General features: G+C 43.4%; 2 protein-coding genes across 2 annotated transcripts; both read left to right on the forward strand.

Moving 5' to 3' along the window:
* Nucleotides 1–1,411: 1,411 nt before the first annotated feature.
* rcor1 (REST corepressor 1) lies at nt 1,412–9,555 on the forward strand. The gene is made up of 13 exons (XM_037072151.1): nt 1,412–2,058; nt 2,154–2,213; nt 5,097–5,177; nt 5,253–5,305; nt 6,170–6,331; nt 6,472–6,590; nt 7,219–7,297; nt 7,393–7,443; nt 7,560–7,706; nt 8,132–8,209; nt 8,289–8,346; nt 8,488–8,738; nt 9,123–9,555. The coding sequence occupies exons 1-13, from the start codon at nt 1,881–1,883 to the stop codon at nt 9,165–9,167; spliced, it is 1,362 nt and encodes a 453-aa protein (XP_036928046.1). The 5' UTR covers nt 1,412–1,880; the 3' UTR covers nt 9,168–9,555.
* A 487-nt stretch (nt 9,556–10,042) lies between these two features.
* On the forward strand, nt 10,043–20,211 carry traf3 (TNF receptor-associated factor 3). The gene is made up of 14 exons (XM_037072148.1): nt 10,043–10,440; nt 14,260–14,410; nt 14,505–14,670; nt 14,898–14,949; nt 15,034–15,138; nt 15,253–15,417; nt 15,543–15,623; nt 15,729–15,803; nt 16,026–16,118; nt 16,194–16,334; nt 16,648–16,825; nt 18,638–18,981; nt 19,267–19,458; nt 19,547–20,211. The coding sequence occupies exons 2-14, from the start codon at nt 14,263–14,265 to the stop codon at nt 19,580–19,582; spliced, it is 1,776 nt and encodes a 591-aa protein (XP_036928043.1). The 5' UTR covers nt 10,043–10,440; nt 14,260–14,262; the 3' UTR covers nt 19,583–20,211.
* The last annotated feature ends 703 nt before the right edge of the window (nt 20,212–20,914 follow it).

The raw sequence follows: 20,914 nt of genomic DNA on the forward strand, positions 1-20,914 counted from the left end.
GAGGAACAGGGACAGTTGTGGGAGGGACGGCAGTGAAAGAGTGACAGTGACAGTGTGTTTGGAGTGTATAGTTAGTATGTTACATAGTGTTTAGTGTAGTGTGTTTAGTGTGTAGTGTAGTCATTTTTTTTGTGTTGTGAGTCAAAACAAGGACGAGACTGCTGAATGTGGAGCAGGCAGGAATGAGCTGAGGAGCCCTGAGCCTGAGGCATCGCCTGCATTTAAATGTAAATAGTTACATATAACTTTGTAAATTTCAAAAACTTATGCACAAATTTAGCAATTGGACAGCAATTGGATGGCAGGACCCGAGGTTCCCCAGCAGAACATTACCCAAAGCATCAGGCAAGCAGGCTTGCCTTCTTCCCATAGTGCATCCTGGTGCCATGTGTTGCTCAGGTAAGCAGCGCACACGCACCTGGCCATGCAGATGATGTAAAAGAAAATGTGATTTATCAGACAGGCCACCTTCTTTCATTGCTCCGTGGTCCAGTTCTGATGCTCACTTGCTCATTGTTGGCACTTTCGGCAGTGGACAGGGGTCAGCCTGGACACCCTGATTGGTCTGCGGTTTTGCAGCCCCATACACAACAAACTGCAATGCACACTGTGTATTCTGACACCTCTGTATCAGAACCAGCATTAACTTCTTCAGCAAGGTGAGCAACAGTAGCTTGTCTGTTGGATCGGACCACACGGGCCAGCCTATGCTGCCCACGGGAATCAGTGAGCCTTGGCTGCCCATGACCCTGTCAGCGGTTCCCAACTGTTCCTTCCTTCATGCTCTGCAGGGTCGAGCTGAAGTCTTGAGTCTTCTGCTGAAGACACAGAGTGACTCTGCTGTCCTGACGCTGGTCGGGAGTTTGTTCCACCACTGAGGCTCTAGAACAGAGAAGAGTTGCGACTTCGCTGCACAACCTTTGTTTGCATTATCGCAGCGTTCTGGATATGCTGCAACAGTTAAGTTGCAGAAGCTGGGAGTCCAGTAATCCAGGTGGGAGATGACCAGCACTTGGACCAAGCCGGGCCTGATTGGGCCTGATAAACCATCACAGTTGTTTCTGTTGGAACTTTAACCTGGCATCCATTAACTTCAGCCTCCAACTTATCACCTATAATCAATATATACATGTGACTACAACAACATAATCAGTGTGTTTGTTTCCTCTGAAGACACATTTTATATCTTTACAGCAGCAGTTTGATTATATGATTACATGTCTGTTCACAGAACGAGCTATTGAGGTTAATCACTACATTAATAAACAGTAATAAACGTCAAAAACATTAATAAACATTAATAAACATTAACAAACACTAACGAACATTAAATAACATTAATATAAAACTGAGTCCGTTTACTGTGAAATGAATCGAACAGGAAGTGAAAGTTGATATAAAACATGTTTATTATTATTACACCTATTTGAACACACACACGCAAACACACACTCACACAGAGTCTCCTCTGTGATCGATTAGCTTAGTGTGTCTGATCTCTGATCACTTCCTTTCATGGTTATCGATACTTAAGCTTCTCTCAGTGTCGGTGGTTTCGTCTGTCGGTGTCGGTCCGGTTCCGTCTGGTTCTTGTTCCGGAACTTTTGGGACTCAGTGTGAAGCTTCAGTCCCGGGTGAACTGTTAGCATCTTCCTGCTGGAGCTCATTAAGCTTCTGTTAGCTTCTGTTAGCTTCATCACGCGGGTCATTTCCGCCTCCGACACTCCGCTTCACACCAGAACTTCGCGCTGCTCTCCGGACCAAACACAGCTGAGCTCCGAGGCTAGTTATCTGGTTCGGTGCTGTTAGCAGGGCAGCTTAGCTAACTAGCTAACTGTTAGCCGGAGTTAGCCGCTAGACCGAGCTGCTCCGTTCTCGTCATGCCGGCGATGCTGGAGAGAAACCCCGAGGCTCCGGGGAAGCGGAGGGGCAGAGCCCCGGCGGGAGGTGGCAGCAGTGGCCCAGGAGCAGCTAACCCCAGCGGGAAGAGTTTGTCCGGTAATGGAACCAGCTGCTGGGAAGAAGGAAGTTCAGGCTCCAGCAGCGATGAGGAGCATGGTGGGTAGCCTCGGTCACTGGATTACTTCTGTGTACTGTGTCTTAAGTACTGCGACTGAGTACTGCTGTGTGTGTCTGTGTGCGTGTGTGTACAGGTGGCGGAGGGATGCGGGTCGGACCGCAGTACCAGGCCGTGGTTCCAGACTTTGACCCGGGTAAGAATCTAAAGACGGCTCGGTAGCCTTGGTGGTAGCCTCGAACAACACAATCGCTAAAGTTCATGATACTGGTTCGCAGACCTGTCAAACTGGTCCCAGTCCTCTTCAGCTGAGTCTAGTTCCTTAGTACAACATTAGCTCTCACACACTGGTGTTGATCCTGGATCAGGTCTACAGTTTGGATCAGAACCGTTCATCATCAGTTTCAGACTGTTGTACCTGTGTCATGCATACTGTGTACTCTGACTCTGACATGTACCCTGAAGTGGGGCTGGGCGATGCATCCAAAACTGTAGTCACAATACTTTTTTTTAAATTGATCGATTTTGTTAATTATCACAATATATATTTAACAATAATGATAATGTTGAATTTACAATTTTAAGAGTATTCTATTTACAGAACCCAAAACAAACCAGAAAGTTAATTATGGTTCCTCACAGTAGCCACCATTTGCTTTGTTGACAGCTGCAAACCCTCAGCCTTCTCTCAGTGAGCTTCATGATGGAGTCACCTGAAATGGTCTCCACTTCACAGGTGTGCCTTGTCACGGTTCATTTGTGGAATTTCTTGCCTTCTTAATGGGTTTGGGACCATCAGTTGTGTTGTGCAGAAGTCAGCTTGGTTATTATAGCAAGAACCAATCAGCTAAGTAAAGAGAAACGACAGTCCATCATTACCTTAAGAACTGAAGGTCAGTCAGTCTGGAAAATTGCAAAAACTTTGAATGTGTCCCCAAGTGCAGTCGCAAGAACCATTGAGCGCTATGACGAAACTGGCTGACATGAGGACCGCCCCAGGAAAGGAAGACCAGGAGTCGCCTCTGCTGCTGAGGAGAAGTTCATCTGAGTCACCAGCCGCAGAAATCACAAGTGAACAGCACCTCAGATCAGAGCCCAGATGAGTTCTAGTAGCAGACACATCTCTACATCAGCTGTTCAGAGGAGACTGTGTGAATCAGGCCTTTATGGTCAAACAGCTGCTAAAAAAACACTATAAGGAAAGCAACAAGCAGAAGAGATTTGTTTGGGCCAAGAAACACAAAGAATGGATATTAGACCAGTGGAAATCTGTGCTTTGGTCTGATGAGTCCAAAATTGAGATGTTTGGTTCCACCCACCGTGTCTTTGTGCGACGCAGAAAAGGTGAACGATGGTCTCTACATGGTTCCCACTGTGAAACCTGGAGGAGGAGGTGTGATGGTGTGAGGCTGCTTTGCTGGTGACACTGTTGAGGATTTATTCAAAACTGAAGACACGCTGAACCAGCATGGCTACCACAGCATCCTGCAGCCACATGCCATCTCATCTGGTTTGCAATTAGTTGGACCATCATTTATTTTTCAACAGGACAATGACAATTGTCAACTGGACAATGCAGAGTGAAGGTAAAAGGGCCAACAAGAGCTCAGCATCTCTAGGAACTCCTTCATGACTGTTGGAAAACCATTTCAGGTGACGACCTCATGAAGCTCATGGAGAGAATGCCAAGAGTGAGCAGAGCAGTAATCAAAGCAAATGGTGGCTACTGTGAGGAATCTAAAATATGAAACAGGTTTTGAGTTATTTCACTATTTTTAACTTAACTACATAATTCCATATGTGTTCATTCATAGTTGTGATGCCTTCAGTGAGAATCTACAATGTAAACAGTCATGAAAATAAAGAAAAACCATTAAATGAGAAGGTGTGTCCAAACTTTGACTAGCAGTGTTCAACAAACGTGTCTCAAACATGTTAGAGGTAGTCTACTGAACTGAACAGTGATTAAAGAAAATTATGAAAAGTTAAATGTTGAGGATTATGATGCTTCTGTATCTGTGAATACTGCAGGTAGTTGATCAGTTCAACTTCATCAGCCTCCTGTTCTGTAAGACCTGATGTGGTTCTGTAAGACTTGGTGTGGTTCTGTAAGACCTGATGTGGTTCTGTAAGACTTGGTGTGGTTCTGTACGATCTGATGTGGTTCTGTATGATCTAATGTGGTTCGGATGTATGACCAGACCACATATCATCTCTGAGCTGCTCCACCTTGACCCTCCGCCCTGCGTACAGCTGAGGGATGTTAGCAGAGTGAACTTGGCATCTGTGACATCATGAGCTTCTTGGAGCCTGTTTTTAAACTGAGCTTACAGGCATCACATCTTTAGGCGTACAGTTCATAATGGTGCTGGTTCTGTCTTTGTATCGCTTTGGTTTCTTCTCATATGGGACAATGGCTGAAAAAGAAGCAGCGATTGTCGGTTGTGGAAGTGAAGTTTGACTAGTAGAAGCAATGGGGCTGGTCTGTTGTAAGTCATGCTCTCAGAGTTCTGTTTGGGTCAGTACCTGTTGAGATGAATTGGTGGTCGCTGACACATTTTACATCTGATGCTGGTCTGTCAGACTTCAGGTAGGAGAACTATTTCCAAATGAGCGAAGTGCTCTGACCTTTTTTCGGTACAATTTCTTCTTCTTTGTCAGTTACCTAGCACTCGATGTTGCTATTCGGACCGCTCATTTTCTCGTGTCAGCTCTACACACAGGTGGTCACCATCATTCTGAGTTGTGAGTGGGAGGGGCCAGAAACATGCATCCACCTCATGTATTTGTGTCTCTGCTGTGCGATTGTCTGTTGGTGTGATGTTTTCTAGGTGGAGGACAACGGACTCAAAAATAACTATTGAAAATGTCATAAATTTGTTGGGTTTTTTTATCATGAAAATGGTCGAGGTTGTTTTATTGACCAGTCTTACTGTGACATGCACTCTGATCACTGAACAGGTGTTCCTGATAAAGTGGACAGTGAGTGCAACAGCACTGATAAAGAGGGAGAGGGTCTGCCGGACACCTGCGCTTTATGTTGATGATATTAACACTGTCCGTCTGTCTGTGTTCTCAGAGGTGGCGCAGGCTGCTCAGCTCAGAGAAAACCTTGGCATGTTGGTCTGGATCCCCAGCAGCTGTCTGAACCACACTCAGTGTAAGAGTGCACATGTAGAATTGATGAAGCAGATGTTTGATGCTCCAGATGTTTACAGTTTGTTTTGTGTTGCAGTGGACGAGTACGTCAACATCGCCAAAGAGAAACACGGCTACAACATGGAGCAGGTACACCGACGCTTTCACTCCTCGCATGTAGCACAGAGGGTTGTCTGGCCCTCACAGTGTATTGCTGATATATGATTTTAATGTTATTATATATATATATATATATATATATATATATATATATATATATATATATATATATATATATATATATATATATATATATATATATATATATATATATGTATATATATATATATATATATATATATACATATATGTATATGTATATATAATATATATATATATATATATATATATATGTATATATATATATATGTATATATATATGTATATATATATATATATATATATATATGTGTATATATATGTATATATATGTATATATATGTATATATATATATATATATGTATATATATATATATATATGTATATGTATATGTATATGTGTATATGTGTATATGTATATATATATATATATATATATATATATATATATATACATATACATATATATATACATATATATATATATATATATATATATATATATATATATATATATATATATATATATATATATATATATATATATATATATATATATATATATATATATATATATATATATATATATATATATATATATATATATATGCATGTATATGTATATGTATATGTGTATATGTGTATATGTATATATATATATATATATATATATATATATATATATATATATATATATATATATATATATACATATACATATATATATACATATATATATATATATATATATATATATATATATATATATATATATATATATATATATATATATATATACATATACATATACATATACATCAATATTATAAATACGTGTGTGTGTGTGTGTCTAGGCTCTTGGGATGCTCTTCTGGCACAAACACAACATTGAGAAATCTCTTGCCGACCTGCCGAACTTCACTCCGTTTCCTGACGAGTGGACGGTGGAGGACAGAGTCCTGTTCGAACAGGCCTTCAGTTTCCACGGAAAGAGCTTCCACCGCATCCAGCAGATGGTTCGTTACCAGTAAACATGTTGCTTATATCACTGTGACCAACAACCACACTGCAGACTCTGTGTGTGTGTGTGTTTGTCTGTATATTTGTGTGTTCACTGCTGACTGAAGTGATGGTTATACATCGTCTCTCTCTTTAGTTACCTGATAAGTCGATGGCAAGTCTCGTCCGATTTTATTACTCCTGGAAGAAAAGTCGCAGTAAAACAAGTCTGATGGATCGACAGACGCGAAAACACAAAAGGGAGAGAGGAGACAGGTGAGCTGCCGCCTGCACAGGTAACACCGGTAACAAGACTGGTAACACATCCCTGGACTCTGCTGCACCTCTCTCACTGCTGCACGGCAGAGTCGACAGCAGCTCCTCAGATCTCGGCTGATTAGCGGCTGTAACAGTTCTTATTTATGGCTGCAGACGTTGGTTTCAGTTGAACATGGCTGATGTGATCAGAGATTGTTGTGAGGCAGAAGTCTCATCCATTTCGTGCTTCACAGCAAGTTCTTAACATCCAACATGTGCAGCAAGATAATTCTAGGCGAGTTGCTATCAGATGATCTCTGCCTCCCTCCGACATCCCTCCTACAGCAGGACCGTTAGCCTAATGTCTGCCTACAACTCAAAGCATGAGAGCAACGCAACTTTATTGTCCAGCTGAGGACAAACAATTAACGGGAGCTGCAGACTCTCCATTCTGATCCGTCTGAGTCAATCAGAATCTTCTACGTCTGCATCGCGATGCATGTTATTCTCAAGAAATTTCCACAGCTGTAGTAACACTCCAGGTAAAAGACAGCACAAGAGGTGACGTGACCCTGCAGGTAGAACTACCGGTGAACTCCAGTGATGTGATTGGTAGATTCTGAAGTCAAGTTAAATTTTGTTTCAGCGACGACGAAGTCGAGGACGTAAACATAAATCCTCCAAGTGACACAGAGTACGACCCGAATAAAGACGACAAGAAAGAGGTAAGAAGTACTCTCTGTTTACTGGCTGTTTCTGTCTAACTGGTTTTATGAATGATGAACTGGTTCAGTCATCTGACAGACTGGTGTTGTTTCAGGTGAGTTCTGGATCAGAGAGGTCAGAGGTCAAACCAGCTGCTGGACTGAAGGTAACAGCTGAACAGCCATCACCTGTCCACCGGTTACCTGTGTCTTTATAACATCTGTCCTGTCTGTCTCTGTACCTGTCTATAGTTGACCTGTCTGTCTCTCTGTGCACCTATAGACAGGCAGTAAGGCGTCTCAGCGGTTGAAGAAACGTCCTCCCAGAGGAATGTTTCTGAATCAGGAGGACGTTGTCTCGCTGTCGTCTTCGTCTCCTCAGGGATTCATCAGACAACTGGACTGTCAGCTGGTCTCCATCAAGAGACAGGTCTGTCCGTATGACTGACCACCTGTCTGTTTTACTGATCACCTGTCTGTCTGTCTGATCAGCAGTCTCTCTCTCTCTCTCTGTCTCTCTCTCTCTCTGTCTCTCTCTGTCTCTGTCTCTGTCTCTGTCTCTCTCTCTCTGTCTCTCTGTCTCTCTGTCTCTGTCTCTGTCTCTCTCTCTCTCTGTCTCTCTGTCTCTCTCTCTCTGTCTGTCTCTCTCTCTCTCTCTGTCTCTCTCTCTGTCTCTCTCTCTCTGTCTCTGTCTCTGTCTCTCTCTGTCTCTCTCTCTCTGTCTCTGTCTGTCTCTGTCTCTCTCTCTCTGTCTCTCTCTCTCTCTGTCTCTCTCTCTCTGTCTCTGTCTCTCTCTCTGTCTCTCTCTCTCTCTCTGTCTCTCTCTCTCTCTCTCTGTCTCTGTCTCTGTTTCAGATTCAGACCATCAAACAGTCGAACAGTTGTCTGAAGGATAAAATCAGCTCAGGAGTCGACGAGTTCAGACAACCTGAGGTAACCATGGCAACACAGCAACATAGCAGTACAGCAGCACAGCAACTGTTTGTCTTCATGGTGTTATTTTCTGTTGCAGGTTAATCAGAAGTTTAACACTCGTTGGACCACAGAGGAACAGCTGCTCGCTGTACAAGGTAACACCTAATCTACCTGTGACCAGGTGAACTGGTGTATCTAACTCACCTGTCACCAGGTGAACTGGTGTATCCATCTCATCTGTCACCAGGTGAACTGATGTATTCAACCTACCGGTGTTCATCTCTCTTGTCACACAGCCATCAGAAAATATGGGCGGGACTTCCAGGCAATCTCAGATGTGATTGGTAACAAATCGGTGGTTCAGGTGAAGAACTTCCTGGTGAACTACAGAAGGAGATTTAACCTGGACGAGGTTCTTCAGGAGTGGGAGGCCGAACACGGGATGGAGGGGGGAGACGGGGGAGGAGGAGAGGAGGAGAAGATGGAGGACAAGATGGAGGTGTGTCTTGCTGAGGAGGAGGAGGCCACTGCTAAGGAGATGAAGGAGGTGAGAAGTGTCTCTACTGTGACTCTACTGTGACTCTACTGTGTCTCTACTGTGTCTCTACTGTGACTCTACTGTGTCTCTACTGTGACTCCACTGTGTCTCTACTGTGACTCTACTGTGTCTCTACTGTGTCTCTACTGTGACTCTACTGTGACTCTACTGTGACTCTACTGTGTCTCTACTGTGACTCTACTGTGTCTCTACTGTGACTCTACTGTGTCTCTACTGTGTCTCTACTGTGTCTCTACTGTGACTCCACTGTGTCTCTACTGTGACTCTACTGTGTCTCTACTGTGTCTCTACTGTGACTCTACTGTGTCTCTACTGTGACTCCACTGTGTCTCTACTGTGACTCTACTGTGTCTCTACTGTCTCTGCTTACAGGACTTGTCCTCTCCAGTGGACTCCCAGAAGCCTCAGGCCTCCTGAGACCATCTGACCTTTGACCCTCTGGTTTTATGATGTCGTCATGTGTTTTATTTTATTTTATTGTCTCAGTTGATCAGTTAGTATGTGGAAATTTTATTGATGATTATTGATCAGGTATGTGTCTTGTCTGTCATGACTGCTCTCTCTGGACCAATCAGAAATCAGACCGGACCTGTCAATCAAAGTGGTTGGGGCCTTTTGTTTGTTTGTTTGTTTGTTTGTTTGTTTGTTTGTTTGATTGAATGATGTTTTATGTTTTTATTGAAGCAGCCATGTTGGTGATATTACTCAAGTAGGAGGGGTTTCCTGTCCTGATGATGTCATCATGTTTTGGGGGTTTTAAGATCTTTTAGAGGGGTGACAATAAAACCAAAGTTAATTAATAAATGAGTTTGTTTCTTCTCTTTTCTTAAATGTCTGATTGTTGATTTTTGTTGTACACTTAGAAGAAGGCTACTTCATGAAATTATGTTGTTTACACATAAACAGGACTTAGGCATATTTATTCATGTATGGACAGAGACTGGCTGCCTTGCTCAAAGGTACCTTAACAGTCAACACTCTCAAGAGACTGTGCTGGAGTTGATCCGGCCGCCAGTTTCATGTCTGAACTGAATTTAATCATATTAATCACAATGAATTTTAACCAAATGTATGATCAAAACATGAATGAGATGATGTGTGAAGAGCTTCATCAGCACCGATCAGCTTTTCTGTCTCCATGTGATGTTGAAACAAAGTAATTTACCATAAATAAAACATTCACTGATCAGTAGTTTTTAAAGTTCCTAATTCAGTATTAAGTTACATTTGGTCAGAATCCTCCGTGAGAAGCAACAGCTAATTTTATCACTTCAATACATTTTCTATTTTCTTTCAGAAACATGTTTATTTAGAGCACACACACACACACACACACACACACACACGGGGGCCGGCGGGCTCCAGTAAACAGCGCCCCTGGTGGCCGGCGGTCTCCCCGGGCAGCTGGGGGATTTCCTGGGCGGAAGCAGCGGAGGGGGTTTCCAGTGTGATCAGCCCAGTCCTCCCCGTTGGATCTGTTAACTGGATCCCAGTGACTTCTCTCTCTCAGACAGGACCGACAGAACCCGTACGGCCCGCAGAACCCTGAACCTGAACTCGGACCATGAGGAGTCCGTCTGAGGCCTGGAGGCTCCGCGGCACCGGCGGGTTGATGGTTTGAATCCCGGAGACAGTCCACCGAGCCGAGGAGCTGCTGAGCTGAGCAGTGGGCCCTGAGCAGGAGATTCATGTGAGTCCACAGAGGGTAGAACCTCCACAGAACCAGAACAGAACCTGTGGAGAGCCTGACAGGAGCTGGGGGAACACGGTAGCACTGCTAGCTTCTGTAACGGAGAGAAACACAAGAGATGCTACAGCTAGCTGTGTGTGTGTGTGTGTGTGTGTGTGTGTGTGTGTGTGTGTGTGTGTGTGTGTGTGTGTTTAAACTAAAATGATCTTTATTGAACAAACAGCAGAGAAACAAGAAGCTAACAGTTAGCATGGGCAGTCAGTGTGTTTATATCAGTGCAGAGTGAAGCAGTCAGAGGAAGAAATAACCAGTCATTAATCAATAACCTATCAGTCAATACTCAATCAATACATGAAGAATAGATCAGTGAAATATAATGAGATACTCAGACCTGAGAAATCAAACCCAGAGTGACAGAGTGAATGATTATGTTTTAAGTCAGGTTTTAATTTAAGGTTTACAGTTTAACCGATGATCAGTTGACTGAACACAGTCAGAATATAATGATCAGTATATATGGATCAATATATACACAGCATGTATGTTGAGTGTTACAGGAGACTGGATATTGATCTACTGTCATTAATGTTAATATTATTAGGTAAAGTAAAGTGAACAGATGTCTTGACGGGGTTTATATCTTCTGTGAAGATGTTTGATTGGACAGACGTGTGATCAGTTTATTGATCTGTATTAGTTTCCCTCTCAGTCACTGTGTTCAGTGTTTGTCACACTTGTTATTATTTGTCTTCATTTAACTGTTTGTTGTCTGTTGCCACGTTGATCGAGTCCAAATCCTGCCCTGCTTGTTCTTGACCTGTGACCTCCTGCTCGTCAACAGGACACTGGTTCGGTGTATCGTTCATTCATGAAGATCTAAACAGTTATTATTGATTAGCTTGGTGAGCTAACGTGCTGCGTCACGTGTTATTGTACTTTTCCGTTCAGTATCGGAGGTCTCGCCTTTAATCGTGTCCCCAGTAACCTCCGCAGGAAGCTGAAGTCTTTTTCTTCGGGTTCCTGCCACTGGACCTTCTCTTAGACAGAAGAGTCTGGTTGTAAACACTGAGAGACAAATAAAGTTTGAAACTGTTTGAATAGTACCATGAATAACACTCATGATGTTTATCAAATCTTAAATATGATTTCACTTTAGAAAATCACTGTTTGTGGTATCTTCTAGTTTTTGTTAAAGCGCTCAATGAATGACAAACATGGCCGCCAACCTCTGTGAGCTGCTGATATTCAGGGCGACTCTACCAGGCTCAGAGAGCTTTGAACCCAACAGCGCCACTTACTGATTGTGTCTCTTTAAAATCACATACCTCCAAACTTCAACAGGTCCATGACAAACTGAGACTTTCTTCATCTTAAAACTGATCTTTTCCTGACACAGTTCAAAACAAATCCAAACTTTATTTGTTCCCTCACTGTTAACGGCTGGACATGGTGTTCCTGAGAGCCTGTGGTGGTTTTGAACCTTGATTCTGATAAAACCTTTGCCTCTTCCAGTCTGCACAGAAAAAGAGGAAACAGACAAAAGAAGAGAAGAAGATGACTTCCTTTGTGGTGTTTAAGTTGTCTCTGAACCAGTGACGGAGGATCTCTGACTCCAAGCTCGAGCCTCCACGTCGTCGTATTCGGTCTCCCGTCAGGTTGACTTGAGAGACTCTCGAGGCGGAGAGACATCTGGTGTCCCTCCTGTCCTCATCTGTCTTCACAGACAGGTTTTATAGATCCTGTTGTTGTCGCAGTAACTGCTCTAAAAGCGGCTTTATCCTTTAAATGATCACTCTGACATGATCTGCAAGAACCATCATCCTCTGACGAGTGAAGCCACGAGCTCTAGATGATTGTGGATTAAATTATTGACTGTTAATTAATCAATAACTTTTTCTTCAGTCCTGTTGATGAGAGCTCATTATGGACAAAAATCAACTCCAGATCTTCTTTACACATTCATAAACCGCTCCAACAGTTCAGCTGACAGTGTCGCACAGCATTATGAGTGAATGATTGATCGAGAAAATAACGAGCAGATGAATTTGATGTTTTGTTTTGTTTTGTTTTAATAAGTTATCAATACTGTTGGTCAGCTAATCAAAATATGGTTTCAGCTCTGGATTTTTCATTTCATATCATTTTTCATAACAACAAGATGTGTATTTTCAGGTGTTTGCTTAAAATTTAGTATTTTGAAAACATTTCAAACTCGATTGATCAAATTTTAGCCGCTGAAGACAAAAATAGATTCATTGATTATCTTTACATTGTTATGTTGTTTCTTCTACAACAGCTGTTTGCTGTAGCTCGTCTGTCGGTCAGACAGTCTCAACATTATTAATCAGTTTTCAGGCTGTAGTTTCTGTTGCTCTGTTGTGTGTTGGAGGAAAACCCCTTTGCTGCTGAAACAGTTTCTGTTTCTGAGAGCTCAGTCATGATTTAAGTCTGCTGTTGTTGTTCCTTCATTCATCTCTTTTACAAGTTCTGTAGTAATGATGTAAAAAATGTCAATGGAGTCTATAAAGTTTCCACTGAGTTGTCCTGTTAATCATCTGATTCACATTTATTTATCCACGTCTGACTTCTTTCAAATTATTCTCTTATTTTCTGGTATTTTGAAGTTTGTCAAGTCAAGAAATCAGAGATTTTCAGTCTCCTGATCGTGTATGTCTGTGTTAATGATGCAGTCAATGGAAAAACCCCTAGCATCCCCACAGCTGACAGGAAGTGAGGTGTTTCTGTTTGGTCTGTTTGTGTGTGTGTGTGTGTGTGTGTGTGTGTGTGTGTGTGTGTGTGTGTGTGTGTTTGTGTTTATTCAACAGCTGATTCTGTGGCATGACTTTGTGTTCTCACTGCAAGAAGGTCCTGGGTTCGATTCCCGATCGCTGGACCTTTCTGTGTGGAGTTTGCATGTTCTCCCTGTGTCTGCACCCTCGCACAGAGACAGCTGGGATCGGCTCCAGCAACCCCTGCAACCCCATAAAAAGGGATGAAGTGGTTACAGACAATGGATGGATGAAACTTTAATTAATTAACAGATTTAATAATAATCGTCTGTCAGCTGGATTTCATCACCTGCTTCACTCTGACTCACCTGCAGCTTCAGGTGTTATTTCAACTTTAAAAAAAGATCCCAACTTAGAAACAGTAAAATCATCAAATCTTTCACACTTTATGAAACATCTGTGTGTGTGTGTGTGTGTGTGTTAATAAAGGTTAATTACTGACCGGAAAACAAGTGTTGGCTTAAAGTGTCGGAACATGTCACCTGACTGGTGATTAAGTCATAGGCCACGCCCCTCTGTTGCCCTCCACTGAGCATGTGCAGACTGAGCTCATACCCAGAACCAATCACCAATGGGTTACCGGCATCACTGATTGTGTAGCTTGCGTAGAGCTTTAAGATGTAAAGAAAAAATAAAAGCAGGAGAATTATCTTTGAGCTAGTTTGGAGGAAAGTTGGAGGTATGGACCCATTTTAAAACAAGTCGTGGGCAGTGACGACATGTTGGCTTTGTCGAGGGCATTAAGTGCAGCACTTGTTGCCTTATTCGTTAAGATAATTCGAAAACAGATTTTTGTAGTTCAAACAACTCAGAATTGTGGTTGAGAACGTCAGTTATAACAGCCCACGTGTTAAAAAATTGTCGGTTTTAAATCGGGCTCAGGCTCATAATTGCAGTTAATGTGTCGGCCTGGGTCGGGCTCGGACTCAACGTGCACAGGATCGGGTTGCATTGGTCTTGACTTTTTTGGGCCCAATCTAAGCTCTAGTCTGAATTTAGTCTTTAACTCCTCCCCCTCCTCCTCCTTCAGGTCATGTCAGCGGGCAGGAGTGCTGACGGGAGGGAGGTGCAGATTCCCCTCCAGCAGGTGGCGCCCTCCCTGGCCACGCCCCTCTCAGTGGTCCCTCCCTCTCACCGCCCAACCAATCCCTGGCCTCCAAGTGATTGTGCTGCTTCACAAGGTAAACAGTCATGCTGCAGTTCATCGAACATCCACCAGCTGACCAAACTGTGTCTGTACTTTGGTGTTCTGAACTCAGATGTGTCTTTACTTAGGTGTCCCGGCAGGTTTCCTGCCTCTTCATGGAGGATTCAGAGATCATTTTGTAGAGACTCCGGAAGGTAAATACTGCTGCGAGGCCTGCAGGCTGGTCCTGTGTCAGCCCCGTCAGACTGAGTGTGGTCACCGCTTCTGTCAGAGCTGCATCAGCGACATCCTCAGGTGAGACACACACAGTGAGAGACAGACAGGTAGACAGGAAGTGGTTTCCAGATGTAGACTGAAAGAATAATATCAGACCCATATTTCACTTTGCCTTTTTCTCATGTCCTGTTTTTAAAGACTTAAATCCTTCTCGTCTGCCAGCTGTTTAAAGAGATTCACCTGACAAGGTTTGAATCAGCATCATCATGTAACAGGTCAGACTTTTCTCTTTTCTCCTCCTGCAGTCGTCCAAACCCGGTATGTCCAGCTGACAATGAACGTCTGTTCAAAGACAAGGTAGGCAGGATGTAACATCACAATAGAGATGAAGTTGTCATCAACGATTGATTGATTATTGATCAGTTTGTGATTGTGTTTCAGATCTTCAGAGACATTTGCTGCCAGCGGGAGATCATGGCGCTGAAGGTTTACTGTCGCAGTGAAGCTAACGGCTGTCAGGAGCAGATGAGTCTGCAGCAGATACCTGTGAGGAAAAAAATGTGTTCATTCAGAATCCTGATCTCTGATTGGCTGTCGGGTGATCTATATAAATGTTTTATGTTGACACTACCTGTCTGTCTCTCACTTACCTATATGCAGGACCACCTGAATGTGTGTCCGTTCTTTGAGGTTCCCTGTCCGTTGGGTAAATGTAAAGAGCGAATGATGAGGAAAGAGATTCCAGATCACCTGAGCTGGAAATGTAAACACAGAGAGACCAGCTGCGAGTTCTGCATGATCAAGATGCCTTTGACTGACCTACAGGTAACTCATGACATCACTGCTGACATCCCTGCTGACCCACCTGCACATAGACTAGTTGTAGATGTCTGAGGACTAGTTGTAGAGGTCTAGAGGATGAAGAACATGAAGTGTCTGTCTGATTTCAGAAACACAAAGAGACGGTATGTCCAGCATTTCCAGTGTCGTGTCCAAACCACTGCACCTTCTCCTCTCTGCCACGCAGTGAGGTACTGATCCAGTTTATCTGACGACATCCAATCAGAGCCATGTGTTTGAGTTTCACAACAGCAGTGAATATTGCTCATACTGATTGTTTAGGTTTTTTTTTTCAGCTGTCAAATCATCAACATGATTGTCCCAAAGCTCAGGTGAGCTGTCAGTTCCATCGATATGGCTGCACCTTCAAGGTAAGTCTTCGTCTTCCTCTACTTCTTCATGTGCTTCCTCTTCTGAGTGCAAGTGTACCGTTGTTAGATGGATATGCTGCGTACTGTTTATACTGTATACTGTACGTAATGTATATACTGCATACTGTGTGTGTGTGTGTGTGTGTGTGTGTGTGTATATATATATATATATATATATATAATAGTCTGAATTCTACAATAACTGAATGTCATATGATTCAGGGTCTGAATCAGGACATGAGGCAACATGAGTCCACCTTCGCAGCCGAACATTTGAGAATGATGGCAAACCGAAACTCCTCATTAGAAAACAAGGTAAACATAGCAACCATAGCACTAGGTTCAGTGTTTACCTAAGTTTACCTGACTAAACCCTATTTATATCTCCAGGTGGAGGATGTTAAAGGTGAGCTGTTAGAGAGGTATAAGTTGCTTCCTGGTCTCAGCGGCCGTGTTTCTGAGCTGGAGAACCAGAATGATGAGCTGAGAGAGAAGAATCGACAGATGGAGCAGAAACTGGCCACCATGCAGGTAAAACTAATCCTACAAAGCAAGACAATACACTTTGATAACAGATTTCATTACTGTGAGGGCTTAACATGTGGTACTGCAGTACTGTATGTGGTGCAGGACTGAACCTTGTACAGTACTGTATGCAGTATGTTGAAATGTGAACCTTCATGTTTTAAAAGTGGATGGAAACAATTAACACTAAAGGTGGGATTTAAACATTGACACCAGTGATAGATACCAAAAACTGGAGGCACATCCTCATTAGTGTCAGGTATGAAATGAGGGGTTCCTCTACGACACCTGGACAGTCATCATCTTTCTCCTCCTACAGAAACTGATGAGTTCTCACTCAGAGAAGCTTTTGGAGGTGGAGCTGGAGCTTCGTTCTCTCCGTCTGCTCAGAGACGAGGTGGAGACCCTGAGAGGAACGCTGGAGAATGTCCGGACACGACTAAATGCTCTGGAACAGGGGGGACGCAGCGGGACTGGATCCACAACACATACTCTGGGTCAGAACACACACTATGAACTAGTTGCCCAAGTTTGGGGACTAGCAGAGATCAGAAGACAAGTTATAGAGGTATAGACTAGTGGCAGAGGTCTGGAACAAGTTGAAGAGGTCAAGAGACTAGTTGCTCAGGTCTTGGGACAAGTTCCACATATCAGAGGTATAGTTGCAGGGGTGTGATTCTTTCGGATAAATCCGGAAATTCAGCTTTTCAGACCTGAAAATGGGGCTTTTGTAAATCATGCAAATCCGTAAATCAAGGTTTCTTTTTGGTTTTTTTTTGGGGTGTGGGGACGGGTTGCACAAGGCTCGGGTCATAATGACCACTTACTGCTGTCAGCGTGCCTATGATTCATGTCTTCAAGTCACTCCGCAAGTAGTCCATTCATTTGTCACAACAGAACTTCATTCAAAGCAGAGCTCCACCAAAGAGCCTGCAATCGAAGGTGATGATGTGTCGGTGTTTCCCCCATATGCATTCTGCTGCTGGATTTTCAGTGCTATCCATCCATCCATTCATCCATCCATTTTCTTCCGTTTATCTGGGGCTGGGTCGCGGGGGCAGCTGTCTGAGCAGGGACGCCCAGACTTCCCTCTCCCCGGACGCTTCCTCCAGCTCCTCCGGAGGATCCCAAGGCGTTCCCAGGACACGTTGGAGTGACTTAGTCACTCCAACGTGTCCTGGGAACACGGATTTTCAGCACTGCCGCCGCCAAAAAAAAAATTGTAATATCACGGGAGGATTTAAGTTGCACACAGTGAAAGCACTACACCTTAAGTTTTCTTGAAATCGATTATTATTGTCATTACTGCTATTTGTATAATTTCTACAAGTCACCGTTCAAGTTGAGTGACTGAAATCCTCGTCATCCTGTTCAAAGGCTGCAACAGGTGAGTCATCAAACCAAAGTGAAGTTAGTTTCAGGTTGGATATTCACTCGGGTCCAGCCACGACTTTACTGATGTTCCTCCAGTGTGAGCAGCAGGAGGACGTTAGCTCACCTCCCAGAGCCTCGCGCTGAATCACTCAGGCTGATTTAGGGACCGTCATTAAATTACTTAGCATAAATATATTAGTACTAATTTGTTGCAGTTTTTTCGAAATCTTCCAGGTCATGTGGCCCAGTGACTCCAAACCAGCAGCAGATTGTATTAGTAAACTGGATGTATGAGACTATTGTTATTGTATTTTAGTGCTTCCTCTATTTTATATGAATATCAGTAGCTTCCATGTCATGTGGCCCACTGACTTCTGAAACAGATTCTGTTTCCATAAAAAAAAAATATATAATAAAGAAAATAATGGTAAAAAAGTTCTCTAATGTTACAGAGGTTAACATTTTTTCAAGCAGCGATGTCAGCTTCTACACTATTTTGTCTCATGTCTTAGAATCTGATTCTGAAATTCTGAAAATGAATTTTTTAGTCGCCATGTAGTGTAATGTCGTCACCATTTAAAGGCTTATTTTTCAAAATTTTCTTCTGGGGGGGGGGCATGCCCTAGTGTTGCTAGGTTACCAAAGCGAGGCACCACTGCTACCAAAAAATCTAGGGGAAACACTGTGGAATTTTCTAGGAATTTTGGACATGTGAGGCGAACTGTTTCTTTCTTAGCTGAAGCCGACAACAGGACAAAATTAATGTAAAGAGAGAAACAGAGGAGTCGTACATTTTCCTTCTTTTTTTTTTCCTTTGCCAACCACACCTATGTGTTGGAGAGGTCTGGGGATTTTTTGCAGAGGTCAGATGCAAGTTGCAAAGGTATTAGGTCCGGTATTAGATCAGGGACTGATGAATTTCCTCCTTTCCGCAGCTTCCCTGGAGACTCAGCTGAATCGCCATGACGACATGTTGAGTGTCCATGACATCCGATTGGCCGACATGGACCTGCGTTTCCAGGTACTGGAGACGGCGAGCTACAATGGGACTCTGATCTGGAAGATTCGTGATTACAAGAGACGGAAACAAGAGGCAGTAGCGGCGAAGACACTGTCGCTGTACTCGCAGCCATTTTACACCGGGTACTTCGGGTACAAGATGTGCGCTCGTGTCTACCTAAACGGAGACGGGATGGGCAAAGGGACACACCTGTCGCTGTTCTTTGTGGTGATGAGGGGCGAGTACGACGCCCTGCTACCCTGGCCCTTTAAACAGAAGGTACCGACTGGTTACTGACTGCTGAACCGACTGGTTACTGACTAGCGAACCGACTGGTTACTGACTGCTGAACCGACTGGTTACTGACTGCTGAACCGACTGGTTACTGACTACCGAACCGACTGGTTACTGACTACTGAACCGACTGGTTACTGACTGCTGAACCGACTGGTTACTACACGGCTCTGTCCTGGTTAACTCTGGTCACTGAGGACAGATGGTGATAGCAAGTCTGAACAGCCTCTGATGCTGATGGACCTGTCTGACTATCTGTCTCTCTGTCAGGTGACCCTGATGCTGATGGACCAGGGTCCGTCCAGGAAACACCTGGCTGATGCCTTTAAGCCCGACCCGAACAGCAGCAGTTTCAGACGTCCTGCAGCAGAGATGAACATCGCCTCCGGCTGTCCTCTCTTTGTGTCTCAGAGCGTCCTGGAGACAGGCAGCTACATCAAAGACGACACCATCTTCATCAAGGTGAGACACACCTGCTGGGCTCAGCTGACTATTTACAGATATCTGTTTAGAAACTAATCATTATGTGGTTCAATTGATCAATCTGAAGGTTACGGTGGATACGTCTGACCTCCTCGACCCATGACGTTGTGACTCGCTGGCCTGAGATCAGCTCACCTGTCCACACCCAGCAGAGCAAAGGCAGATGGGAAGGATCGGGCCGTTCGTCTTTTCTGAGAGCGATACAGACAGACAGAGAAGAAGAAGAGACAGACAGGAAGCAGCCAATCAGAATGAACTTTACAGAGACCGAAGGGCGGGTCCTCTTTTGATTAGCGAATGGACTACAGAACTGCGTGTGTGTGTTTGTGTGAATGGATCAGTGTTACCATGACATCACCGTGGTGATATCACTCAGAGCCAACATGGCTGCTGCAGCAAGAACATTGTTGCTGCTCATTACTGATGCCGTGCATCGAGCTTTACTTCCTGTTTTTTTTCTTGTTTACCAAGGCATGCTGGGAAATCCATGGCAGCCACAGAGGAGCTCTGAAAATCTGTAAAGATCAGTAGAAACCAACAGGATCCAGTAGTAACTATACACAGGAGATTCTCCCACAGGGCCCAGTAGAGTCCAGTCTCAGGTCCAGTGGGTCTGCTGGAGTTCCTCTGTGGCCTCTGAGTTTTTCAGTGTGGATTCATCGACTCATTTGATTCATTTGCACAGTCTGAATGTTTGTTAAAGTGTGAAAATAAAAATACAAAGAAACTCTATTGATTTATTTGTTATTCTCTGTTTTGATTGGATGATTGACTGTTGACAATTTACTTTTTAAGTTCTTTGATGGATTTCATGTTTTCTTTTTTCAACTTAATCTGACAAAACAAATTAGATAGATAGATCAATAGATAGACAGACAGATAGATAGATCGATCGATAGACAGACAGACAGACAGACAGACAGACAGACAGACAGATTGATAGATAGATAGATAGATAGATAGATAGATAGATAGATAGATAGGTAGACTTTATTGATCCCAAGCTGGGAAATTTCGGGATATAAAAACAGGGAAAGATATTTAAGATGTTTATAAATGTGTCAGTCAGATGATCGTTGTGTTTCTAGTTCTTAAAAAGGTAAAAACTTCTTTAAAACTGGTCACTTTGAAGGAAAGAGTCGTCTGTGAGTCACTGAATAGAGCTGTTTGTATAGAACAGAAGCTCAGAGTGACGACACACAGGATCATCTCAGGACTCTCATGTTCTTCATGTAGGAAACACTGGAAACATTTGGACGAGGCAGTCAGGAGGATCAGCTCAGGATCAACCTGAGCTGAGTGTTGTTGATGGACTTCAGTGCTTGTCAAGGGGGTTAGTTCAGAAGTGTACCTGGTCCCAGGCAAGGAACTTACAGAAGAAGGAAGGGCCATGACATCACTGAATGTTTGGTGCCAGACTGTGTTGACAGCTGTA

The sequence above is a fragment of the Acanthopagrus latus genome, chromosome 16 (assembly GCF_904848185.1).
Source record: "Acanthopagrus latus isolate v.2019 chromosome 16, fAcaLat1.1, whole genome shotgun sequence".
NCBI lineage: Eukaryota > Metazoa > Chordata > Actinopteri > Spariformes > Sparidae > Acanthopagrus > Acanthopagrus latus.